This window comes from Cervus canadensis, chromosome 4, assembly GCF_019320065.1.
Source record: "Cervus canadensis isolate Bull #8, Minnesota chromosome 4, ASM1932006v1, whole genome shotgun sequence".
NCBI classification, from domain to species: Eukaryota; Metazoa; Chordata; class Mammalia; order Artiodactyla; family Cervidae; genus Cervus; species Cervus canadensis.
Window position 1 is genome coordinate 86,984,583 of NC_057389.1, and position 19,649 is coordinate 87,004,231.

Here is a 19,649-nt window from a genome sequence, read left to right on the forward strand (position 1 = left end):
TTTCACTTTCATGCACTGGAGAAGGAAATGGCAGCCCACTCCAGTATTCTTGCCTGGAGAATCCCAGGGACGGGAGCTTGGTGGGCCGCCGTCTATGGGGTCACAGAATTGGACACGACTGATGTGACTTAGCAGCAGCAGCAGCAGCAGTGTGACCTTGAGACATATGAACAGCTCAACTTGGGCAGGGATGGGCCAGTGGGGGTGGGAGGCCGTGCCGTGGCCTGGGATCCCTGCACCAGCTCAGGGGTTCCTGGGGTGGGGGCCACACCCCACAGGCCAGACACTTCTCTCCAGGCAACCTTGAAGCTTCTGGGAGTGTCATCAGAGAGGGGGTGGTTGACAGTCGTGGTAACAACTGAGCACCAGCTATGTGCACTCAGCCCCCGGGGTCCTCATGGCTCCTCCAGAAGACGCCTGATCACAGAGGAGGCTGCAGGGGTGGGGCAGGGAGGGAGACCACACCCCCCCATTTCCCTGGGACACCCCGGGTTTAGCACCAACACCCCCATCCTAGACACACCCTCAGTTTGAGGTGCTGGGTCACAGTGAGCCCGGGCCACAGAGTGGTGGAGTCAGGATTCGAACCTGGGGGTGTAAGCCGGGACCCCAGCCCCCACTGGAGAATGGACAGGGCCCTGGGACAGGTCGTGCAGCTGGCTTTTCCTAGCGAGTGTTCCCCAGAGTCACTGGGTGAGGCTGTTGGGGGTGACAGGTGGAGGACATAACCACCCTGGAGCGCCCCAGGAGGGGACGCTGCTACCCTCGCAGCCCCCCTCCCCCATCCGGGCTTCCATTTGCTCTCTCAAGGGGAAAGGCGGGGGAGGAGAGGTGCCAGACAGGGGCTCAGACCTCCACGGCCCCGGGAACTCTCCCACCGTCCTTCGCACCCGGGACCCCGAGGGCTACAGCAGGAGACGGGGGACCTGCAGGTGATGGCAAGTGGATACTTGGGTGGCTGTGGCCCTGGCCTGGAGGGTCTCCTGGCTGGCATACCCAGGGAAACATGTGCCCTCAGGGGCAGCAAGCTCCCAGCCAGGTGGCCCCCTCAGTGGGCAGACCAGCGGGCAGGCAGATGGCCCCCAGGCTGAGTGACGGGCCCCAGGGCGGACACAAGGGGCAGCAGAGAGACACTCAGACACCCAGTTCTTGGAACCAGTCTTTATCCAGGCGCTAATCCTTCGCCTCCTGGGGTCGAGGTGCCCATGGACTTCCTGGAGCCCCCGGCATGGGCCTGCCCCTGTGGTGCGAGCCGGGCAGGCAGCTCACCGGCCCTGACCCTCTTCAGGCCTGGCCCGCATCCCCACCCTGAGCCCCCCACTCTCTTAGTCCTCTGGGGCCCGAAGCCCCGCGGGCAGGGTTAGGGCTCCTGGCTGCGGGGCAGGGCGGGACCGTCTGTGTCCTGCCCCCCATTGGGAGCTGAAGCACCCGCGCTGCGTAGCTCCCGGGCCAGCTTCTCAGCCAGTTTGCGGAAGGGCGGCCGGCGAGTGGGTTCAGCCTCCCAGCAGCTGCCCATGAGGGCATGGATGGACCCAGGGCAGCCTTCGGGGGGCTCCATGCGGTACCCCTTCTCCACGGCCTCTGACACCTCCTTCAGTGACTGCGGGCAGAGGCCACTCCAGTGTGGGCTGGGGGTCAGGAGCACAACCCCCTAGACCGGCAGGGGACCCAGCACCTCCCCACCCGTCCCCTCGACCCTGCTTACCATCTTGGGGTATGGAGCCCGGCCGTATGAGAAGACCTCCCATAGCAGCACCCCAAAGCTCCAGACATCCGACTTGCTGGAGAACTTCTGTGGGGCCCGAGATCAGGATGAGAGGGACCTCTCAGGGCTTCTGCTCCAGCTCCTGCTTCCTCCAGGAAGTCCCCCTGGGTTGACCTTCACTCTGTAGTCTCCTCCCAATAGACTCCTGCCTCTGAATCCTCCTACCCCTCAACCCAGACTCAGTGCAAAAACAAGGTGTTTCTTGCTCTCACTCGCTGAGCCCAAGACTGTTGCAGAAACGAGGAGACAAAGGCTCAGAGAAGGGCTAAAAGGAACAATTAGTGGCCAAGGGTTTACAGGGGAGGTGAAGCCATTCTTTTGGAGGTTCAGAGGCCAGAGACACGCCCCGGGGCTCATAGTGGAACTAGGGTTCCCAGGGCCCTGGGGGTAAGGGGGGCTCACCCCGTGCTTGAGAGCCTCGGGTGCTGTCCACTTGACTGGTAGCCGGCTGGAGTCTAGCCCCTTCCGCTCAGCTTTGGCCAGGCCGAAGTCGCTGACCTTGGCCACCAGGTCCTCCGAGACGAGGATGTTCCGGGCGGCTAGGTCGCGGTGCACCAGCTTCTTACTCTCCAGGTATTCCATGCCCTCGGCCACGTGCCTGGGGTGAGGGGGTGCTGGGCAAGGGCCTGGGATGCCTGGGCCAGACTCCCAAGGCCAGGCTCCTCCCTGCTCCATGCCTTGATTTCCCTGCCACCCCCTGGAGCCCCACTCACAGGGAAAACTGCAGGAGCTGCGGGGTGTTCACAAGGGCCCGGCCCCGCGTCCGTAGAAAATTCACCAGGTTACCCTGTGGGGGACGCGGGCAGGGTCTAGGAGTGCTGGAGGCTGCTCAGCTGCCCCACCAGCACCCTACCTGACCCTTGGGTCCTGCCCCACTCCCACCCCACCCCGACCCTCCGGCCCTGCTCCCACCGGCCCCCACCACCCTTGGGTCCTGCCCCACCTTGCTCACGTGCTCCATGACGATGTAGAGGCCCTGATGTAGGATCACACCCAGTAGACGCACCAGGTTCTTATGCTGCACCTTCCTGGGGGCAGGTGGGTATGGGGTGAAGGCGGGCTGGGACCCTGGCCCTAGGGCGCCCTCCCCTGCCATACCTAGGACTCACGTCATGACCGCCGTCTCGTCCAGGAAGGCCTGGGCTGTCACGTCACATTTGATATTCTTCACGGCCACCTTCTGCCCCAGGTACTCACCCTGCAGGACAGCTGGGGGGAAGGCAGGGGTGGGGAGGAGATCAGGACCCCACAGAGACAAGACAGACACGCGCATACCCACTCACATGAACAGTGGCAAGGCCAATGCAGTGGTGGGTCCCCAGGCCTGGAAACCCCTCCCAGTAAGCTCCAGTTGTTCAATTGCTCAGTCGTGTCTGACTCTGTGCGACCCCATGGACTGTAGCTCACCACACTCCTCTGTTCATGGGAGTCTCCAGGCAAGAATACTGGAGTGGGTTGCCATTTCCTCCTCCAGGGGTTCTTCCGAATGCAGGGACCAAACCCGCGTCTCTTACGTTGGCAGGCGGGTTCTTTACCTCTGAGCCACCTGGGAAGCCAACCGGTTCCAGACCCGGAGCAAAGATAGTCACCTAAACCAGGGGTCTGCAAACTCCAGCCCTTGAGTCCACTCTAGTCCCCTCAAGGGTTTCTGCAAGGCCTGCAAGCTCACAATGGGTTTTTACATTTTTAAATGGTTGGGGGAAAAAAATCAAGAAGACTATTTCATGACATGAAAATGATACAAAATTCAATTTCAGTGTCCATAAAATTTTATTGGCATGTGGCCTTGGTTGTTTGTCTCCCTGTGGCCTGTAGCTGCTTTCCTGTAACAAGGGCAGAGCTGAACAGATGTGACAGAAAACATGTGCACACCAGCCCCTTCCAGAGAAGGTCCTGATCCAAGCCCTGGGACCTCCTAGGATAATAACCTCAGGCTGTGGCATCGACACAGAGGGACCTGGGACTTCTCTGGTGGTTCAGTGGTTAGTACTCTGAGATTTCACTGCTGAGTGCAAGGGTCCAATCCCTGGATGGGGAACTAAGATCCCACAAACTGTGCAGAATGGCCAAATAATAATAATAACTCATAAATTTTAAACATTTGGGACTTCCTTGGTGGTCCAGTGGTCAAGACTCCGCGCTACTAATGCAGGTTCGATCCCTGGTTGGGAAGCTAAGATCCTACAGGCTGCACAGCCAAAATGCAAATAATAAAAAAACAGAAGTGTGCAAGGGTCCGGGGGTGTGAAGGACTCACTCATGCCCGCTGGGTACCTGCCCTCATCACCTCTCTCCTCATCCTGACTGTCATGAACCTCCTTCCATAGAGAGGAGCCCTTGTGTCCTCAGTCGCACGGTAAGTAGGTATCAAACGTGGGTGTCAACTCATCTCTGGGAACCCCCCTCTCTTCCTTCAGCCCCCACTAGGTCCCCTGCTCACCTCCAAACTCTCCCTCTCCGATCTGCGCTCCCAGCGTCAAGTGCTGCAGGTTCAGTAACCAGCCGGCTGTAGGGGGGAGACCCAGTGAGAGGGCTGCCAGCGGCTCCACCTGACAGGAGACCAGGCCCGTTCTCCCATAGCAGCGGCCCACGGCCACGTGTGATGCACCACACTCCTGGTACCAGTTATGGGGGCTGGGGGTGGTGGTGAAAGCAACAGGGCCCACCTGTCAGGGCCCTTCTCTCTCCTACCTGGAGACTGTGTCCTTCCAAGGACCCTGCAGAGTCTTCCTTTACGGTGCTTTCCCTCTGCCCTCCTCCCTCCCCCAGGGATACACAGACCAAAACACATAACAGATACTGGGAAAGTTTCCAGAACTTCTGGTAAAGGTTCTGGAACATTCTTAGACTATGCCAGCACTCTAAGTCATCATCTTGGGACTTCCCCAGTGGTCCAGTGGCTAAGACTCCATGCTCCTAATGCAGGAGGCCCGGGTTCGAACCCTGGGCAGGGGACTAGATCCCACATGCCACAAGTAAGACCTGAAAGTGTTAGTCACAGTGTTGTATCTGACTGTCTGCGACCCCATGGACTGTAGCCGTCCAGGTCCCTCTGCCCATGGATACTGAAGTGGGTTGCCATTCCCTTCTCCAGGGGATCTTCCCGACCCAGGGATTGAACCTGGGTCTCCCGCATTACGGGCAGATTCTTTACCACCAGGAAAGGTGGTAAGTGAAGAGCTTCCCATACTCAGATGGTAAAGAAGCTGCCTGCAATGCAAGAGACCCAGGTTCAATCCCTGGGTTGAGAAGCTCTCCTGGAGAAGGGAATGGCAACCCACTCCAGTATTGTTGCCCAGAGAATCCCATGGACAGAGGAGCCTGGCAGCTACCGTCCATGGGGTTGCAAAGAGTCGGACATGACTGAGCGACTAACACACTCTTAGATGGTAAGTAAGACCCAGTGCAGTCAAATAAATAAAAATAAGTATTTTAAGTCATCATCTTTGTTCTAGCTTCCCTGATCTTTGTGCTGAGCATGCTTGTGTTCTCCCGCCCCCCTGCACTGTCTTCTGACAGACTCTGTAGATCTCCGCCTCTTTCTGAACAAATACCCTCTTAAAATCACCAGCCCTTGGATACGGTCAGGCACAGCCTCCTCCCAGGTGTCATCCCTAAGACATTTCCAAGAAGACAGCCACGATCACCAGGTTCAAAGGGGGGTGGCCAGGGCAGGGTGTGCTTGCTCTGAATGTGGGAGATCTCACTACTCAAGGGCGGGAAAAGCATTTCAGGTGAGGGGAACAGAATGTACAACAGTCCAGAGGCATGAGAGTAAGTGCAGAGTCATACAACCCCAGGGGCATGTGGAAAGGAAGGGCCTCATAGATGAAGCAGGAAAGATAGCTCAGCCACAACGGAAGGTTCTAGAAGGCAGTGGAGCTGCCTGGCCTCCCCCCTTTAGACACGGGAGTGAGGTGGGTGGATTTTCATGTAGAAAGTTGCCTCTGAGGCCACAGGGTTTGGGAGGAAGGGGGACTCCCCCTTCAGGAAGGAGGTGGTCTGATGGCAAGGTCCAAGGCTGGGCCAGGGTGGGGGCACTCAGACAGGGAGGGGACAGATTTAAACTGGTGTTAATAGAACTTGGCTGTGGAGGGGCTGTGGGAGGGCGGGGGGCCGGGGGCGGGGTGGCATTGAGGATCTGCCCAGGGTTTCTGACTCAGGTGAAGGATGATGAAACAAGGGGAAGCAGCTGGTGTGGGAAATAGACGGATGGTGTGCTGATGGGTATGTGCGGGCGTGCCCCACCCAGCCCAAGGGCACCCAGGTCTTCCACCTGCAGAGCCTGGCACTGTGACCTACTCAGGTGAGGCAGCCTTGGCTGTGTGCCCTGCCTCCCCAGGCCAGGCCACTCAGGCAGGAAGGGCGGGGCCCCCTACCCTTGGCCAGCTCCTCCTCCGCCGACTTGGTGCCCTGCTTTCTCTTCGGTCTCACAAGCTTCGTGCAGATGGCCCCCTGGTCCTTGCTGTAATACTGCGGGGGGTGGGGCAGGGCAGAGGCAGCCGTGAGTGCGACCCCCCACATCTGGTGAGCCCCTGCCTCCCATCCCCTTCCCAGGGGGTTCTTCCGAGGGGTGGGTGGGCGCTGGGGAGGAGGAGAGGGGGTGGGTTCCCACAGGACTCTTTAGGCTGGTTTCCATGGGAACAGGAAAGGATGCAGGGGAGGAAACAGGAGGATGGGGGTGTGTGTCTTGGGATTGGTGTCAAACTGGAGGTTCCTGGGTGTCCCTGGAGCAGTCACCCCAGCCCCTGGAGATGGGGGGACCTGAAGAACTCAGACTATCTGGAGGGTGGTGGTCCAGGGACCAGAGCCTCCTTGTCCACGTTGGGAAGCATGAGCCTCTGGTGGAGGGGGGTCCCGTGTCCACCCAGCTGTTGGGACCGGCTGAAGCCTGGCCTCCCTACATCTCTGCACTAGGGGGCCTGGGCGCCGCACCTCCACCATATCCATGAGGTTGCAGAAGCAGACCTCCTCGTCGATAGTCAGGTGGCCGTCGCGGTGCAGCACTCGGTAGTGGATGACGTCGCGGCCGAAGCTCACGCACAGCACGTAGTCACCCGGGTGCCGTGCGGACTCCCGCACCAGGAACAGCCCGTCCTCGGGCGGCTGCAGCTGCTGCACCGCCTCCTGGCCCGAGATCTTCCCGTGGAACCACCTGTGGCGGGTGGAAGGGCGGGCTGGGCGGGGCTGGCCGGGCCCTGCTGACCCCACCCGCGTCCTGGGGGCGCTTCCCCACGACTCACGGCATGAGGCTAAGCTTGGGGTCCGCAGAGAGGGCCTCGCGCTCACGCAGCGCCCCAGCCGCCAGCAGCCCCTCCTGCCCACTGGCGTGGTGCTTGGCACGGTACCAGCTCTTGTTCTGCCGGGAGGGAGCCAGGAGTCGGTGGGGGGAGATGTTTCCTGGAGGAGCACCCCCGCTGTCCAAGCACATCCCCCCCTACTCACTTCGCAGGCCTCAAGGATGGTGACCACGTCGCCCTTGCAGAAGGCCAGCTCCCCGGGCTTGGGGCGCGTGTGCTCACACTTGGTGATGCACTGGGTGCCGGGGGCCCAGCGCCTCTGGGGGGCGTGGCGAGAGGGCGAAAGGGGTCATAAGAGAGATGGTGGGGGTCGGGGGTGGGGCCCAGAGGAGAGAGAAAGACTGTATAGAGGCAGAGACCAGGGACAGAACACAGGAGAGCGGAGATGGCGGTGGGGGGGTGCACAGAGCACCCAGTAGAGGAAACGGAGTCACAAACAGAGGGACACCCCAGGGCAGAAGATGGCAGGAAAGAGTGGGAAAAAACACCAAGTGACAGGAAAAGACTTGCGGCCGCCGCCTAAGGGGACACGGGTCGGATGGTCCCCCACCCCCACCCCCACCCCCCAGCCCCACGGAGCTGCGGTCCTGTGGCCGGAGGCGAGGAAGGGCCTAGGCCCAGGCACCCAGCTGGGAGTACTCACCGTTGGCATCCTGGCTGAGATGGGTGAGGGGTGCCAGGCGTGGAGGAAGCGAGGGCTTCCCTGGAGAGGGGCAGAGACCAGCTGGAGAGCTCAAGATTCAAGCCAGGCTTGGGGGCCCAGCGGCCGTTTCCAGCCTGGCCCAGGTGGAGGCGACCGTAGGGCGGCCTCTCCCCCACCCCAGGGGTTGTGGGGGGCCCAAGGCGCTGGTCCCCAAGCCCCTCAGGGGAGGTGGCCTTTCCCTGGGAGAGTCCCTTAGCAGGGAGCCCGGCTGCGCCGTCATCCCCAAAGGGGAACTGAGGCACAGGGCAGGCTCAGAGTGAGTGGCCAGGCGCTGGCTCAGGCCCCAGCAGCCCACACTGGGGCGCTTGGAGCCACTAAACATGGGGCGCTTGGAGCCACTAAACGGAACCTGGTTCTTCCTCTTTTCTGGTAAAGTATACAGGGGTATGATGAGGAAACAGAGGATGATTCAAGGTCATTCACAAGAATCTCTGACCCTGGCGGGGGTGGGGCCGGGCAGTGCCGCCCTGCTGGGCTCCTCTGGCTGCCGGCTGGGTCTCTGATCCGCCCCCCCCCCGCCCCCGCCCCCATTCCCCACCCGAGGACAGAAACACAAAGTCCCACACTGGTGCTGGGGCGGGGGCATTTCTGTCCCCTGCTTTCCCCAACGGATCCCACCAGGTGGCCTAGCCGTGGGCCAGGTGGGGAGGAGTGTTTCCGCCCCCAGAAATCCCCAGCCCTCTATGTACTCACACGCATACTGATCCATGTACACACGAGAACACACAGAAACACACAGGGCTTGGACACAGGTGGACACAGGTACCCACAGGCACGCGGGTATGCAAGCAAAAGCAGTTTCTCCTAGAGACAGTTGTGCACACACGTCTACACGTGTGAACACACGCACAGACATTCGGAAACGTGTGTGCCGCCCCACCCCCCCACAACCCACACTTGAACACCTGGGCGCCACACGCTGGGCCACCCGGGCACGCAGGGCTACACGCAGAGCCGCGCACACGCAGCGCAGACACGCGCGCACATCCCTCCACGTGGACGCGCGGATACACACACCCAGGGGTTGCAGACTCGCATACCCGCACCTACAAAAATACCACCCTACCCGACTGCTGGGCGCATCCAACCATACCCGCCCCAGCCGCGTACCGGCCGCACGCCCCGGACGCGCGCGCTGGCGCTCGCACACTGGCCCCTCCCGCGCTCGCCCAGCATCCCCCCACCCGCTAGCCCTTGGGCCCTCCCCCCCCACTGTCCTACGGTCTTTCCCCACTATCCCCTCCGGCGCCCTCACCTGTTCAGGGGTCGCCCCTGGGCTGCACTCCGTGCCCGCCCCCAGGAGGGCCCCCGCGCGCCGGCTGCGCACCCCGAGGCGGCCCCGGCTGCACAACTTGGAGCAAGTTGCTGCGTTTCCTCATTTTGGGGGGGGGGAGCTGGGATCGGGGTGGGGGGAGCGGGAGGCGCGGCAGCTTGAGCGGCCCCCGCGGGTCCTAGCGCCGGCCGCACTGCGGTCTGCTCGGCGCGCCGCCGCCACCGGCGGCCCCTCCCCGCCCCGCCTCCGGGGCCCCCAGCGCCTCCCGCGCGGCCCCGGCGGGGGCCGGCGGCGCTCTCGAGATCCACGCCACTTCCCGGCCTGGCGCCGCGGGGCGCGCAGCCCGCGCGTTCCGGGAATCCACGCCTCCCGGAGCGAGGGCAGCGAGGCACAGGGAGGGGAAGGAGAGAGCTTCCCGTCTAGGCAGGTAAGCGAGTCTCAGAGCCCAGACAACACAGTGGACCCTTCTGACTTCAACGCCCTCAGCCAACTCTAACAAGAGTCTCATTTCAGTACCTGGCCCTAGGAAAGAACTGTTGGTGCCCGGCACAAAGAAAGCCCTCAAAATGTCAACCACCGTGAATATTCTTATCATCATCCTTGAAATTAAGGGAGAATTGAGACTAGAGGGAAAAACATCACCTGGAACTGGAGGCCTCCTGGCAGAGCAACACTGGGCCTCCCCAAGGCCAACCCAGCTGTGCCTCGGTTTCCTCCTCTGTAGGGTCAGGCAGCACCAGCTTCCGGCTCAGGAGGCAGTTCCCTGAGCATCTGAAGGCCTGCGGGCCCAGCCCCCAGCTGTTCCTCTGTGATTTCATTTCGAATACTTTCTAATGGGTGAGCGGATGAGTCCGTAAGGACAAGGATGAGGCTGACCTTTGGAGGGTGATGCACCAAGATGCCCAGAATTTAATTTTCTGGTACCCCCAAAGTCTAAGTGTCTGTGCACCAAGATGTCATGTGATTTCTGGGAATAGAGGCCCAATGACAAGAATTAGGGGCTTCCCCAATGGCTCAGAGGATAAATAATCTGCCTGCAAAACAGAAGACATAGGAGAAGTGGGTTCAATCCCTGGGTCAGGAAGATTCCCTGGAGGAAGAAATGGCAACCCCCTCCAGTATTCTTGCCTGAAAAATCCCACAGACAGAGGAGCCTGATGGGCTACAGTTCATGGGGTGGTAAAGAGTTGGATACAACGACAAGCTAAGCGCACGACAAGAATTAGAGATATTCAATATCATGCAATATTATGCACCAAAAACTCGGCAATTATGTATAAGAAAATGCTAAAATCTCTGGTTGTCAGAAGCAACCACCACTTACCGGAAAGTGATAGAAAACAAACTGTGTGATCCCATACAGGTTATACATGAAACGGCAAGTCCAAGGGGAACATTCCAGAAGGGGACTCTCGAACCTGCAAAAGGTTATTCCCAGTGAAAGAAGCAGGCAGGAGCGGAGCGAGAGAGGGGGCGTCTTTCTCTGTGGTGGTGTAATGTCCTAATACTGGCAGCATTTGCCGGGAGGTTTCCTGCTCATCCGGCTCTCTGGGCTCCATGGATCTGGCTGTGGGATTGTCCCAGGTGCCCCCCACCCACGCAACTTCCCAGCCATGGGCCCTGCTCTGGACCAAGGGGCTGGGGACCCTGCAGCTAGCATTCAGCAGGGTCACTGGGGGTCAACCGTATATGGCAAACCATCATCACTTGCCCAAAATAGCAGCGCAGCGTCAAAGTGGCCACAGCGGAAACCAGCAGCACTGTTAGAATCACACCAGCTACTGCGGCAGGCCCCGGCGCGCAAGGGAGGCTGCCTGCTCCCCTTAGCACAGCCCGTGCTTATGACTTCCCGGGTGCCCTGGCACCCCACGGAGCTTTTCTCCTTGATGCCACCAGAGAGATGGGAGGAGGTTGAATGGGTCTGCTATCTCCCTCTGCAAAACCGTGACACTTTGTGTCTCAGAAACATCTCCATCCTCCCCAGGACAGGGTCCTTGTCCCACGCTCCGTGAGGCCCTCCCCTGAAAGATGGCCCTACCAGAGAACCCAGAGGTGCTGAGCTTGGAGAAGGAGAGTCTTGAGCAAATGGCATCAAGTGCGCTTATCAACAAGGGCTGGCCTGGGAAGGGGAGGCCCCCATGGCATAGGCATGGGACACAGGGCAGTGCCTGACTCTAGGGGGACAGATTTGAGCCCATGGTTTATGTGGGTCAGAGCTACACAAGGGGTGAGCTCCCCATCCCTAGAGGCATCCAAGAATCGACCACCTTGAATCATAAAGATGTTCTTCCAGTCCCCAGGGTGGCCATACCAGTATCTCCTGCCTCCTGCCTTCTACCTGCCTGAAGCCAGTGGGTAGCCACATCACGGATCACACCCCCAGACATCCCCAGTTGCGGGCTCCTCACCCTCCAGGTTCCAGTCCTGTCGACTTGATACCAGAAATTCTCTGGCCCCCCTCCCCAACCCAGGCAAGCCCTGTGGTGCAGGCTGGTGACACAGAAGCCCCCTCACTGCTCCTTTGGCTCCTCCAGGTTTCCTTCTTGTAGCCCTCCATCTTCTACTGCACAGACAAGGGATGGACTGTGGCCCTCCTTTGCTCCATACCCCTCTGCAACTCCCCATTGTCTGAGAGCAGAGCCTAAAGCGCTCAGTCTGGTGTTCAGGGCTCTTGTGTTCAACCTCCAGCTGACATCCCAGGTCTCACCTCCTTCTCCCACCAAGTACCCAGCAGTCTGGCAGCACTGAACCACAGGAGTTGGCAAGCATCTGTCCCCGCTGTCCTCCCTGCCTGGAATGGCCTTGCCTTGTCTGGCTGGCACCCCCAGTTCTCCCCATCTTTACAGTGCCCTCTTAGATGTCCCCACTTGTCTCAGAGCAAGACCCCAACCCACTTCCATTCCCTGGAAGCACACAGCACTAGCCCTCTCTTCTCGCTGTGTGATGGGCGTGGACCTGACCATGGTGACTGAGCCCATCAGCCTGCCTGAGAAGGAACCAGCCCAGGGGAAGCAGAGAGAGAGACTGACTCCCTCAGGAAGAATTAAAATGCTTGGATCCAGCCATGCCTGGAGTTTATGCTCTGCCTCATGTTGGAAGCTGGTCTTTGCTTTTTGGAGGCTTCAGACTGACTCAGTGGTTTGAGCAAACTTTGGGAGATGGTGAAGGACAGGGAAACCTGACGTTTTGCATTCCATAGGGTCACAAAGAGTCAGGCACGACTCTTTGAGCAACTGAACAACAAATACGGAAAATGGGACCAGAAGTTGGGTGTTGAGATGAATGGATTCTATGATGTGGAACTGGTGAGTCAGATTGGGTTGCCTTAAACCCAGCTGGAGAAGAAGGAACTCTTGGGTGTTCCCTTCCATGAGCTGCTAAATATACCTTCCACCCACCGGGTCAGGTGGCACTGACTTTCATTGCTCGCCACAGATAAACCCTGATGGACCCACCCTGTCCCCCTCCAAAGGCTTTTCTTTTCCTTGTCCAAATCTCACTGTTCTTCACCTTTCCGTTCTATTTTCACTGTTGTAGTTTGGCTACCCCTCCCATCAACAACATCAGATATGCAGATTATACCACTCTAATGGCAGAAAGTGAGGAGGAACTAAAGAGCCTCTTGATGAGGGTGAAAGAGGAGAGTGAAGAAGTTGGCTTAAAACTCAACATTCAAAAAACTAAGATGATGGCATCTGGTCCCATCACTTCATGGCAAATAGATGGGGAAATAATGGAAACAGTGATAGACTCTTATTTTCTTCGGCTCCAAAATCACTGTAGATGGTGACTGCAGTCATGAAATTAAAAGACACTTGCTCCTTGGAAGAAAAACTATGACAAACCTAGACCTGTATTAAAAAGCAGAGACATCACTTTGCTGACAAACGTCTGTATAATCAAAACTATGGTTGTTCCAGTAGTCATGTACAGATGTGAGAGTTGGACCATTAAGAAGGCTGAGCGCTGGAAAGTTGATGCTTTCAAATTGTGGTGCTAGAGAAGACTCTTGAGAGGCCCTTGGACTGCAAAGAGATCAAACCAGTCCATCCTAAAGGAAATCAACCCTGAATATTCATTGGAAGGACTGATGCTGGAGCTCCAATACTTTGGTCACCTGATAAGAGCCAACTCATTGGAAAACCTGATGCTGGGAAAGATTGACGGCAGGAGGAGAAGGGGAGACAGAGGATGAGATGGTCGGATATCACAGACTCAATGGACATGACTTTGAAAAAACTCTGGGAGATGCTGAAGGACAGGGAAGCCTGGCGTGAGGCAGTCCATGGGGCTGCAAAGAGTCAGACACAACTGAGCAACTGAACAACAACAACAACAATAATGAACACTGTGTGTCACGTAACAGGCACTTCATGTCACACACCAGTTGGGATTACGATCAGCTCCACCAAGGTGAGGCACTGGTCTCCTCTTCCTCTACGCTCCCAGGCTTGCTCCCATCTCAGGACCTTTGCATTCCTGTGCCTCTTGCCTGGGACACTTCCCCAGATGTACCTCACCTTCCAGAACCCCACAGAATATTTCAGCCCGCTGATGCTTCACACGCCCTTCCCCTGAAGCCCTGTAAGAACCACCACGGGCAGAAGGAACATAGACTGTACTGCATCTTGTTTGCTGGCTGTGTCTTCTCTAGAACATCAGCCCCCTGAGGGCAGAGCTTTTATGTGATGTCCTTCACTGCTGTGGCCTCAGTACCCGACTCAGAGGAGGTGGTCAGAACACACTTAAAAAAATATTTAATTATTTTTGGCTGTGCTGGGTCTTTGATGCTGTCTGTGGGCTTTCTCTGGTTGCAGCTAGTGGGGCTACTCTTTGTTGTGGTGTGAGGCCTTCTCACTGAGGTGCCTTCTCTTATTGTGGAGCACAGGCTCTAGGGTGCCCGGGCTTCAGTAGTTGTGGCACACGGGCTTCGGTGCGCCACACCATGTGGGAACTTCCCAGATCAGGGATTGGACCTGTGTCCCCTGCATTGGCAGGCAGATTCTTAATGAGTAGACTACCAGGGAAGTCCCAAAATGTACTTTTAAAGCCAGAGAATACTGGGGAGAGGTAAACTAGTGAGCCGTGCCTGTTACTTGTGAGGTGAGCGCTCTTATTGGATCCATTTTGCAGACAAGAAAGCTGAGGCTAAGAGGGTACTCAGTCATGTCAGACTCTTTGTGACCCCATGGACTGTAGCCTGCTAGGCTCCTCTGTCCATGGGATTCTCTAGGCAAGACTACTGGAGTGGGTTGCCATGCCCTTCTCCAAGAGATCATTCCCACCCACATCTCCTATGTCTTCTGCATTGCAGGTGGATTCTTCACCCACTGAGCCACCTGGGAAACCCACCCTGGGACATAGGAGCTTTGAACCCAGGCCAGTCTAGCTCCAGGACCCACACTGACTGCCCAGCAAGGTGTGGGGCACATGGTAGACCCCCCCCCCCCAAATAGAGTGAAACTATAAGAGCTCCATAGATGTGGAAGGCCAGCTGCTGCCAGATGTGGGGATGGCCAAGTTACTGGGTCCCCAGCTGATCTGCAGCTGGAGCACACACCGGATCGGACTGCCCCAGTTAGCACACCTTTAAATTTAGCTTTCTCTCCCTGCCAGGGGACATGGGGATTCAGCACGGGAACGCTCTCTTCTTTCGAGGAAAAATGCTTTGCAACTGGAGTGCAGGCCACTGGGCCACTCCTGCCTGGTCCAAGGAAGCGCCTCTCGGGCAGTGTACTCTGGGTGCCAGGGTGAGCTTTAGGCGGATCTGCCTTTAATGGGAGAGGCTCCCTGCTCTTCCCCAGTCCCTTGTCCCATCTTCCTGGTACCAGAAGTGGAGCCGGGCACCTCATTTCCCAGCCACGCTTGTGGGTTCAATATGTGTAGCCTGAGTCCATATCACTTCCTGGCTTAACACCTCCCCTGGGGACATCCCTGGTGCCCAGTGGTTAAGAACCTGCCTTGCAGTGGAAGAGATGTAGGTTTGATCCCTGGACGGGGATCTAAGAGCCCACATGCCGTGGAACAACTAAGCCCTCCCTTGTACTGCAACTACTGAGCTCGCTCTCCAGAACTAGAGAGTCCATGCACCGCAACAAAGATATCTGCATGACTCAGTGAAGATCCCACATGTCACAGCTAAGACCCAATGCAGCCAAACAAACCAAAAACCTCCCCGGGTGCCAGCTGTGCTCATGAAACCCAGCTCCCGGCTACGGCTTGGTGGGGCTGCTGTCCCCTCTGCTCGCGTCTCGCTCCTGTTCCTCAGATGGTCCGGCACTGTCCAGCCCCAGGGCCTTTGCACATGCCACTTTCTCCTCCTAGCACGTGCTCCCCCAAGCTCTTCACAAGGCAGGCTCCTTCTCAGCACTTCCAACAACGCCTCCAAGAGACCCTTCCCAGCCACCCAGAGGGGCCGCCCACCATCTAAGCCTGATTACTGCCTGTTACCCTGTCTCACTCGCTCTTGTCAGTTGCCTGGGATCTGCCTTGCTCTCCTTGATGGAGCGTAGGCTCCATGAGCAAGGGCAGAGGCTGGCTGCAGCCTGGGCAATCATTTATCTCTGGAGCCTGGCATGGGGTAGGCTCTCCCAGCACAAAAGAACACAGAATCATGCGAGAGGGTAAACTTAGAGGAAGAGCGGGTGACCCACAAGGCACCCAGAAATTTGCCCCTGCTCCAGGGTCCCACCTTGACCCTCCCCATCCTGTCCCACACCCTCATGCTCTAACGCAGGAGTTAGCAAACTCTCCATCAAGGGCCAAGTGTCTTTTCTTCTTTTTTTACTATTTTTAGTTTTTGGTTGCACTGTGTCTTAGTTGCAGCCTGTGGGATCTAGTTCCCTGACCAGGATTCGAACCTGGGCCCCCTGCATTGGGAGCCCTTAGTCTTAGCCACTGGACCACCAAGGAAATCCCAAGAGCCGCAAGTCTCAACTATTCATTTCTGCCATGGTGGCACGGAAGCCGCTGTAGAGAGAGAGAACACAAGGGAAAGAGAACAGGTATGGCTGCCTTCCAATGAAATGTTACTTATGGACGCTGAAATTTCAGCTTCATGTACTATTCACGCGTCATGCAATATGGCTTTCTCCCCAGCCATTTAAAAATGTAAAGCACCATTTTTAGCTCCCGGGATGCACAAAATCAGACGATGCATGCTAGATGGTGGGTAAGTGGGCTGTGGTTTGCTGACCTGTGGTCTCTCTCTATCTTTATTTTCTTTTAATGTAGGCACATTTTCTAATCTATTTGATCCTATAAGTGCACTCCTCATCAATTAAGTTGAATGTGGAAACTTTCCTGGTGGTCCAGTGGGCTAAGAGCCCACGTATCGGGGCTCACAATGCAGAGGGCCCAGGTTCCATCCTTGGTCGGGGAACTAGACCCCATATGCCAGTAAAGTAATACCCCAGTGCAGCCTAGTAAATAAATATTTAAAAGAAAAAAAAAAAAAAGAAATATGTTGCTGTTCATGGCACACAGGAAGTTCTCAAGTGCTTTCCAAACCACATAAAGCTACTCGACTCAGCAATGGGCCCCTCGAGGGTATGTGTGTTTTCCTCTTGTCAAAATTAATAGTAGCAATATTTGTAGAACTTTTGGTTCTGTGCTGAAGACTGTACAAAGCTTTAAAAAAACTGTTTTAAACAAAGCACCATGTGTCTCACTCCCCAGTGGTTTACACATCTCTGGATTTATCATTGGAATGTTCATTGTCTATTGATTTCCTACTCCTGAAAGAATAGACCTAACTCTATGAGGCATATTTCTTTCTCCAAAGTTCTCAAACAAAGGTATCATGATTTTTGTTTAAATGAATATTCAGGGCTTATATTATATGAAACTTTTGTTCACAGTGCAACAGTGTCCACTAAGGAACACTTTTATTTTCTAGGACTTGCTCTTTGCTCTTCCTGGAGTTAGTGATTGCCTTTGTTTTGTTTGTCTGTGACTCTCTCTCTCCCCAAGCTCCTCGAGTGGAACTAACTACCCCAAACAGGAGCAGCTGTTGCCTGGTTGTGCTTCTGACCCCTCTTTCTTTAGCACCCAGGACTCCTGAGATGTAGCTCCAGTTTCTTGAGGCCAAGTCTCCTGTTTATTGGTTTGTGCCTTTGTTTTAGGAATTCATACTCCCCGGGCATTCCCAGAGGAAGTGTTTTCCTTCACTCTCCTGTGTGATTGGTGGTCTGACTGAGGACAAGTGTTTTGGGTAGCAGAGCGCTCTGGGTACACAGTCCCTTGTCTCAGGTCTTCCAGCTTCCAGTCTTGGACAGCTAAACAATCTGAACTGTTCTGCTTCCTCATTTTCTGCTTGTCACTTTTTTCCCCTCCTCTTTTCTCTCTGGAAGCTTGTAGAATCTTCTCTGTCTTCTTTTGTTTTTGTTGTTCACCCAGTTGTGTCTGACTCTTTGTGACCCCATGGACTACAGCATGCCAGGCTTCCCGGTCCTTCACCAATTCCTGGAGTCTGCTCAGACTCACGTCCACTGAGTGGGTGATGCCATCCAACCATCTCGTCCTCTATCGCCCCTTCTCCTCCTGCCCTCAATCTTTCTCAGCATCAGGTTCTTTTCCAATGAGTTGGCTCTTCACATCAGGTGGCCAAAGGACTGGAGCTTCAGCTTCAGCATCAGTCCTTCCAATGAATATTCAGGGTTGATTTCCTTTAGGATTGACTGGTTTGATCTCCCTGCTGTCCAGGGGACTCAAGAGTCTTCTCCAGCATCTCGGTTCAAACATATCAGTTCTTTGGCCCTCAGCCTTTTTTATGGTCCAACCCTCACATCCATACATGACTACTGGAAAAACCATAGCCTTGACGATACAGACCTTTGTTGGCAAAGTGATGTCTCTGCCCTCCCCACCCAAATTCTTATTTTCATGGCTGCATCGGTTTTAGTTGCAGCACGTAGAATCTTCACTGTGACATGTGGAATCTAGTTCCCTGACCAGGGGTCAAACCCGGGCCTCCTGCATTGGGAGTGCAGAGTCTTAGCCACTGGACCACCAGGGAAATCCCTCTATCTTCTCTTTATTCTCCACATCCTTCCCTTTTACAGCGTGGGTTTGCTGTGGATCTATTTTCACCTGTGATGCTATACATTTGGTGGTCTCTGTCATGTTTTCCATTCCTGGCAAACTCTTTGGATGATGTCACTGGTGATTTTTTCCACTTTTGATGTCCCTGGTCTGTCTCTGTGGAACTCTTCTTAGTCACGTATCGGGCTTCCTGAATTGATCTAATTTTCTTGTCTACATTTTTTTTTCCTTTTTGTCTTCTCTCTGTTTTTTTTCTCTTCCAACCCTTCTGTTGCCATTTGAATTTCGATCATCAGGTTTTTTGTTTCCAAGGACTTTTTTTCTGGTTATTTGAGCATTCCTTTTCAAAGGGCAAATTTAAGCTTGTTTCCTGGCTCATGTACTTTCTACTAGCTCTCTGAGGATAGTTTATATACATAAGGTGTTTTTTTTTTTTTTTCTAGAACTGCTTTCTTTTGTTCTTATTCTTTCCTCCAAGTTGTGTGCTCATGCACGCTCAGTTGCTTCAGTCATGTCTGACTCTTTGCACCCCTATGGGATGTAGCTTGCTAGGCTCCTCTGTCCACGGCGATTCTCCAGGCAGGAATACTGGAATGGGTTGCCATTGCCTCCTCCAGGTGATCTTCTTGACCCAGGGATCTAACCCGTGCCTTTTATGTCTCCTGCATTGGCAGATGGGTTCTTTACCACTGAGCCACCTGGAAAGCCCTCCTCCCAGTTATTTCCGGCTTCTTTGATGGTTAACATTCAAGAGGAGAGGGCTGCGGAGCTGACAGGAAGCTCCTCACCGTGGGAGTGGCTTCACTCTGGGGTGATTATGGGGGGACTGGACACTGTTGGGGAGTCCTCGAACATCAGCAGCACCTGTAGGGCTTTTTTCACTCACATGCATGTTCTGTGTATGACTTCCATTTTAATCACCAGTGTTCGCCCTCACCCCTGCCCTCCACTGTGCCCATATCCCTGGGACTAAACCTTTCTGGGCAGCAAGCATTTAAAAAAATGCATTTTATGTTTGTGTCTCCATTTGTTGCTGTTCTTCAGTTGCTCAGTCATGTCTGACTTTTTGCCACCCCATGGACTGCAGCACGCCAGGCCTCCCTGTCCCTCATCATCTCCTGGAGTTTGCCCAAGTTCATGTGCATTGCATCGGTGATGCCATCCAGCCATCTCATCCTCTGACACCCTCTTCTCCTTCTGCCCTTGATCTTTCCCAGCATCAGGGACATTTATGCTGCCCTGAAAATAGGTTCATCAGTACCCTCTTTCTAGATTCCATATATATGTGTTAAAATACAATATTTGTTTTTCTCTTTCTACTTACTTCACTCTGTATAATAGGGAGGTTCAAGAGGGAGGGGACATATGTACATCTATGGCTAATTCATGTTGATGTATGGCAGAAATGAAATCAATATTGTAAAGCAAGTATCCTTCAATTAAACATAAATAAAAAATTTTTAAAAGCCATGATGTAACTAAACCTGGTGCACCACCACTACTGAACCTGTGCTCCAGGGTCCATGAGCCGCAACTACTGAAGCCAGTGTGCCCTAGAGCCCGTGC

The 19,649-nt window shown here is 55.6% G+C and overlaps 1 protein-coding gene across 4 annotated transcripts; it reads right to left on the reverse strand.

Moving 5' to 3' along the window:
- Window positions 1-1,146: 1,146 nt before the first annotated feature.
- MATK (megakaryocyte-associated tyrosine kinase) lies at window positions 1,147-10,684 on the reverse strand. Of its 4 annotated transcripts, XM_043466183.1 has the most exons (14): window positions 9,024-9,153; window positions 8,462-8,572; window positions 7,709-7,768; window positions 7,211-7,324; window positions 7,009-7,124; window positions 6,701-6,920; window positions 6,145-6,238; window positions 4,206-4,271; window positions 2,875-2,974; window positions 2,709-2,793; window positions 2,479-2,552; window positions 2,168-2,363; window positions 1,706-1,792; window positions 1,147-1,600 (listed from the first exon to the last, which is right to left on the reverse strand). In XM_043466183.1, the coding sequence occupies exons 2-14, from the start codon at window positions 8,465-8,467 to the stop codon at window positions 1,361-1,363; spliced, it is 1,458 nt and encodes a 485-aa protein (XP_043322118.1). In that variant the 5' UTR covers window positions 8,468-8,572; window positions 9,024-9,153; the 3' UTR covers window positions 1,147-1,360. The 4 variants fall into 4 exon arrangements, with proteins under 4 accessions (XP_043322118.1, XP_043322117.1, XP_043322116.1 ...); XM_043466182.1 differs by lacking the exons at window positions 8,462-8,572; window positions 9,024-9,153 and adding an exon at window positions 10,366-10,684 and having other exon boundaries at window positions 6,734-6,920; XM_043466181.1 differs by lacking the exons at window positions 8,462-8,572; window positions 9,024-9,153 and adding an exon at window positions 10,366-10,682.
- Between the last annotated feature and the right edge of the window lie 8,965 nt (window positions 10,685-19,649).